This window comes from Herpailurus yagouaroundi, unplaced genomic scaffold, assembly GCF_014898765.1.
Source record: "Herpailurus yagouaroundi ecotype Mexico unplaced genomic scaffold, PumYag 163, whole genome shotgun sequence".
Classification (NCBI taxonomy): Eukaryota; Metazoa; Chordata; class Mammalia; order Carnivora; family Felidae; genus Herpailurus; species Herpailurus yagouaroundi.
Window position 1 is genome coordinate 65,583,807 of NW_024412404.1, and position 6,435 is coordinate 65,590,241.

A 6,435-nucleotide genomic window follows, 5' to 3' on the forward strand; every position below is an offset into this window, starting at 1 on the left:
TCCTTTCTGGATTTGAAGCAAATCCAAATTTGTTCCCAGCACCAAGAGTTAGTATTTTGCCAAATCCCTGACATTGCCCCTGAACTTCCTGGAGGGCAGCTACTGGGAAAGGGCACAGAGGCTCCTGAGCTGGCTGAGTAGAGGTGCCTTGAACGTCATGCATTTTGCCCTATCCTGCCCACTGGACTCCAGCGGGGGCGCCGTGGCGCTGGGCCAACGTTCACACAGCAACTCTGGAAAAGGTTCAAGAAGACAGATTCCAGAGGATTAAAATAAAAATCCTGGCCTACCTTAGTCCTGCCCCTGTGCAGGAAGCTGTTGTGGGTGTGGTGGACTTTCGAGGAATTTAGGCAAGTGTAAGACTACTGTTGTCGTTGATTTAACCAAAGTCGAACCAGTCAGCTTCCCGGGTTGGGATGGCCTCTGCTGTGCACCGAGAACCGATGATTGGCTGTTAGCGGTGGGTCGCTGAGCTGTGTCTCCAAGGAATGTGTGTGTTTGCAGTGTTTCCCAGACCTCTGTGCCCTGAATCCCTTCCACAGACAGGAAGGGCCAGCTTCACTCATAGTGCCTACTGGACACTCCAGGTGTCCACTCCGTGTGGCGACCTCTCCGTGCCAGAGCAGACTGTGAGAGGGCGCCAAGGTCAGCGGGACAAAGGCCCATGCATTCAAGTGAGACAACATGGATGGAGAACCAGGGTCTGTAAGGGTCCCTGTGGAGACGTGAGCTGTTGGGGCCACACAGCCTGAAGGTGCTTCCCTGGTTAAAACTTCTCAGCTCTGTTAAAGATTTTTTTTAATGTTTATTTTGAGAGAGAGAGAGAGAGAGATAGAGAGCGAGCACAAGTGGGGGAGGGAGAGAGAGAGAGGAAGACACAGAATCTGAGGCAGGCTCCAGGCTCTGAGCTGTCAGCACAGAGCCCGACGCGGGGCTCAAACTCGTGAACTGTGAGGTTGTGACCTGAGCTGAAGCCGGACGCTCAACCGACAGAGCCACCCGGGCGCCCCTAAAACTTCTCAGCTCTCTTAAGAATGACTTCTGATTGACAAGGGATCTGGTTTGTGACACCAAGTCAAGTTCATCTGTGTCCTTAGTTCCTCAAAACCGATGCAGGAATTATAACCAGGAGCAGAGAATTAGCACCAAAAGGACTTAGAGAAGACAGAGTCATGGGCACGCACGCAATACGGTCTCCCTGTGAAAGGTTGATGCAAGACAACGAGCAGCTGCATAGAAACACACACAGCGATCACAAACACTCATGGCCAACCAAGTGTCCTGTATCTGCAATGATCACACCCCGGGACCTGGACCTTCAGGTAAACAAACACGCACGTGCAAGTGTGCGTGTAGTGACAACGTGCGGAGTTGTCCTCACCACCACCCTTCCCCCAGCCCCATACTGACACGCCTTCACAGCACAGTTCAGACTTGGTAAATGTCACAGGATGTCAAGTGCTGAGAAGGGCAGGAGAAGGTACTAGAAGTTGGCAGGTTGGGGAAAAAAGTACCCATTTGGTGGATCAGCAGAGCCTCTACAGACTCAGAATCAGTATTTGAGGCCAATCTGAATTCTGGCCTCTCTAGGTTGAATAAAGAAACCACTCAACAAAGGATGCTCCTTCCCCAGCCTGAGGAGGTGGCTAATGCCACCTACCGCCCGGAGACTGGTTCTGCAGCTGGTTCCGGCCACCCCGTCTGGTCCTCGGTGGAAGAGAGATAAGAATTTATGCCAGGGATGGAAAACGGGCTGTCACCTCTCAGGACGGTGATACACTGCAGGGAATTAAAAATTAATTTAAAAATTATCTGGCTAAAGTGTTTTTGGAGATCGCAATGAATTGGATTAAGATTCGTGGACTACATTTCTTATAAATACATTTCTTCTGCAGGGCACCTTATGAGGTACGTTCATATTTTTTTCGTGGGTAGCAACCCCAAAAGCTTCATCCCAATTCTAGATTAGGTTATTGGGTACATGCTTACCTGCATAGTCGTATCTTAGGAGAAACTGGATTGCTGTGGAACCATCAGATAACACACATTTCTGAAAAGAAATGGAATGTATTTTTATTGGCACAGCCAAGATGAAGTATGTCTTGAAATCTGTTTTACAAATAAACTTGCACATAAATTGTCCATTCACTGCTTTGAAATCTTTTTTCACGTTTGAGGAGCTGTCAGAGGTCCCTAATAAACATGAGTCTTATTTAGTTTACTGGATATGTAATTCTTCTTTTCTTTGAAAATAATTATTTTTCAAGCAAGTGCAGCAAAAATACAACCAATAAAAATCTAGCTATGACAGCATAAACAACCTTTATAGCCAGCATATACATAGAGTTCTTCCAATAAAAGCAGTTTCTAGTAGGGAAAGGAACACAGAAAATTGGCCGACTGGTCGGAGATCAAGGTCTGGGCTCCTAAGGGTCGACAGCCTGTTTCCACTTCTCCATTGGGATAATCCCTGGTTATCGGGGACAGTTGGGGCATCCCAACTGCTGGTATATTTCAACGTGGTTTGTGAGACACCTGCCCCAGGGCCCATTCTTGGGGCCACCAAAGCTGATGGACGGTGGGGTGAAGGTCCCCAGAGGGCTCCGGAGGGCAGGATGCAGACCCTCTACATTTTGCATCCGGCCCTGCGGTCTCTCAGGAGGGTGGTGTCAGGATGCCAAGGTGAGTGGGCAGGGCTGGGGCAGGGGGATTAGGGTCCATTTAGCAGAATTTGGTCCAAGGATTCTACTCTGGATTTTGGTCACCTCCAACTCCGACTAGTCAGGGCTCCCTTCCAGGTGTGTTGTTTGGGCCCTTCCCAGCTCTGCGTCCTGGGGTGGTCTCACTGTGCCCTGATCATGATCCTTGGCCACCAGCACGTGTGGACAGAGCATGAACCCTGCAGCTGAAGGCTCCTGGGCGTCCCCAGCCAGGTGCAGACTCTTCCCGGGAAGCTCCGTGTTAGCAAGTTCTCAGCAGACATGCGGGTGCTCATTTATGCTTTTTATAGTAGCTCCAGAAGATGTTATCGCAGCTTGAGAACAGAAATTAAAATATGTATCCTTCAGGTGCAAATCTACTGTACTTACAGTTTTACTGTTTCTCTGCAGGGGGGCTCCATTAATCTTGTAACAGTGAAATTCCTAAGGAAATTAATTCCCTCCAGTTGGGGTTATTCTCAACTGGTCTTTGGGGGCGGAGTAATTGGAATTTAAGAGTCTCTCTTAAAAGAAAGGAAACATTGGCCATTTTACTTGAATAACAACACTTTTTAATGCCATGCCTTGCCCATTAAAAACGCTGGTTCGTTCTCTCCCCGCCCTCCCCCCACCCCAGGACTCCTGTGTCTCTCAGATCCTTGGGGTGAGGTTTACAGAAACCCCCTCCAGGTGGGGACTTAATTCCAAGTCCTCACCTAGGGTGACCAGGCATTCCTGTCCGCCATGACTTATTTGTGTCTGCCTAGCTCCTCAGCACTGTGCCCTGCCAGGGAGTAAGTGACACTTGGCCCCAGGAAGGAATGATGTGTCATTAAAAATGCAGGGCGAAAATATTTCCTTGCCTACTTAGGAGCAGTTAATGTTAGCTGTCGTTACCTGGAAAAATAATGACCCCTCAGTCTCTCTCTCACACTCACCCCTCTTTAAAATGGGGTCCATTCACAGATGCAGGGTGGGGGGGGGGGCTGCTTTGCTGCCAGGAAGGCCTCCCGCAGCTCTGTCTGGAGCTTTGGTTCTCCCAGGCCAAGACTTCACAACGCGGGGTCCCGGCCTCCAGATCCCTGTGCTGCAGGTCCCTGAGACGCAGCACAGCACCCGTGGAGAAACCTAACTGTCCTGTCCTTTTCAGGGCTGGGCCACTGTCCCAGGAGAGCTGAGCTGTGCCTGGTTCCTGACTGAGCAGGGTCTGGGAGCCCGGGAGAGGCCCCTGCTCAGGGGACACTTAAGGTGAAATGTCACTGGCTTCCCTAAGGGGGCGCCGGGAGGGAATAGAACATGGCTAAATGATGCTTCTGTATGGGGTCAGGGGAAGGTCAGTGCCTGGGATGAACACACATCGGTACATAGGCCGAAAACAGCCCCAGTATACTGCTTTCCTGTGTTTTTACGCTCTTCCACACTAACGGGCTGGAGGGAAAGCCAAGTCCAGAGTATTCTGTAATGGGCCAAACCAGTTTAATAGGATAATGAGCTTTCCCCTTTGGGTGCAACAAGCTTAGAGACGACAGCGTACTCACAGCGTACTCACAGGGGAGGGATGGGGTGCAGTGGGGTACACGAGACGGGCAGGAGGTGTAAAGAGAAGGCCTAGTGTGATCTTGGTGTTGGTCCTTCCCTGCCACGGGTCTGGGTGTTTCCTTAGCTATGAAGTGTAGGTAGGTGGTGATGTTTTCACCTCAGCAGCCGGAGGAGCACTGAGTGATACAGACTCTTTTGTGAGGGCTTTGGAAGGCTGACAAGCACTTTATACGTGTATATATGCTTAAGTACCTGTAACTCAGATGCAACAGCCTCCCACATGTGGCTTGGGCTCAGGGCTGAGGGGAGTGGTCTTTTGTTGCCAAAGTCAGAGCATTTTATTTTTTTATTTGAGAGAGAGAGAGAGAGAGAGCGAGCCAGCAGGGGAGAGAGACAGAGAATCCCAAGCAGGCTCCACGCTCAGCACGGAGTCCAACTCTGGGCTCAATCCCACGACCCTGGGATCATGACCTGAGTCAAAATCAAGAGTTGGACACTCCACCAACTGAGCCAGCCAGGTGCCCCCAAAGTCAGAGCATTTTAAAGCTCAGAGGTCAGCTGCTAACCATTATGCCTGTGTCTAATGTCTATCACTCACTATGTCGATGGTGATAGCGGCAGAAAGAGCATGAGTGACAAGTGGTGACGTAATCTGGGAGTTTTCCTTTTTTTTTTTGTAAGTAGAGAGCATGTTCTGTAGCTGGTGTGTGCTACTATCAGCAAATTCCATTTAAAGGGGAAATAGGGATTTTTAAAACAGCCACATTCAGAAGGGGTGATTACTACTGCTTTTTGAAAAAGAATCACTATTGCACATTTCCCTTGTGCATTACAATTTCATTATTTTTAAAATTACAAAGACAGTCCATGTTCTTTGAAAAAATGCAAATGACACTAAGAAGTACATAACGTAAAAAATGAAGGTCTTCCCTTTCACTCTGCTCTTTTGCGGGGGCAAGCTCTCCTAACACTTTGGGGCACATCCTTCTGAAGAACTTTTTCTATGCTGTGTTCAGCTATAGGTAGTTATGTCATTTAATTTCTTATATTCCTGTTTAATATGGCCATCAGAGTGGGGTACCTGAGTGGCTCAGTCAGATAAGTGTTGGATTCTGGATTTTGGCTCAGGTCATGAGCTTATGGTTTGTGGGTTCGAGCCCTGCGTCCAGCTCTGCGTTGACAGCATGAAGCCTGTTGGAGTTCTCTCTCTCTCTCTCTCTCTCTCTCTCTCTCAAAAATAAACATAAAAAAACTTTTTAAAAATGGCCATGGGAGTATACACCCTGTTTTGCAACATGGGGTTCCCCTCCTTCTATTGCATTTTTGCATAGTAATCTCTAGGTTTTATTTAAAAAACTTTTTTTCATTGTAAAATAATTTTGTGCCACGTGCAGTTCTAAGAAATAATACAGAGAGATCCTGTGTACCTTCTCCCCCAAAGAGGACATCTTGCAAAAAACCATAGTACAAAACCACAACCGGGATGTCCATGATCACACAATCCGCCCCTTTTCTTCAGATTCCCGAGTTTTACTGGAATTCATTTGTGTGTGTATTTTGTCCTATGCAATTTCATGTTTAGGTTTGCATGTGTAACTACAGTCAGGATACAAAACAGTTCCTCATGGCTCCCATTGCATTTTAAATAATGTAATTTTCCATTTTCAGTAACATCTATCCCATTCCATCCGCACCTTTTAGTTAATTTCATTTTAGATTAAAATGCTATCCTGTGGGACGTCCAGACCTGACTTCACCTGCAGTCGCGCACACACCCTCCTCCCGGCTGCTGTAGAACTGTCTGGAAGGGGCGGAGCCTCCGGGAGCGGGTGCCCAGCGAGGCGGGCGTCCGCGATGCCAGGAGCACGCGGGTCAGGCGAGCTGGCGCTCCCCCGGAAGCTCCGCCCCCGGTTCCGTGCTCGCCCCAAGCGCAGGCCCGGGGCGGCCCGGGGGCGGGGCTTCCGCGCGCAGTCGCCCGGAGGCCCCGCCCCCGCCGGCCGCCCGCGCTCGATTGCTCTTGTCTGGCGGCTGCAGCATGGCGGCGGGGGCGGCCGAGGCGGCGGCGGCTGTGGTGGAGGTCGGTTCAACCCGACAGTTTGAGGAGCTGCTGCGCCTCACAGCCAAGTAAGCGGGGCGGCGGGCGGCGGGGCTGAGGGGACGCACGCGGGGGGCGGCCTCCCGGGCGGCGGCCGGCGGC

General features: G+C 50.1%; 1 protein-coding gene and 1 long non-coding RNA gene across 4 annotated transcripts in view; one reads left to right on the plus strand and one right to left on the minus strand.

Moving 5' to 3' along the window:
• Positions 1-965: 965 nt before the first annotated feature.
• LOC121037397 (uncharacterized) lies at positions 966-6,124 on the minus strand. The gene is made up of 3 exons (XR_005793760.1): positions 5,933-6,124; positions 2,847-3,034; positions 966-2,050 (listed from the first exon to the last, which is right to left on the minus strand). It is a non-coding gene; the product is annotated as an uncharacterized LOC121037397 (long non-coding RNA).
• Positions 6,125-6,229: 105 nt separating this feature from the next.
• Positions 6,230-6,435, plus strand: part of GLRX3 (glutaredoxin 3) — a 36,884-nt gene continuing 36,678 nt past the window's right edge. For all 3 annotated transcript variants that reach the window (XR_005793761.1, XM_040486807.1, XM_040486808.1), the window contains exon 1: positions 6,230-6,362. Coding sequence is in view for 2 of the 3 variants with exons in the window: in XM_040486807.1 (XP_040342741.1) it covers positions 6,274-6,362 (89 nt within the window). In the remaining variant the exon portion in view is untranslated. The remainder of the gene's footprint in view (positions 6,363-6,435) is intronic.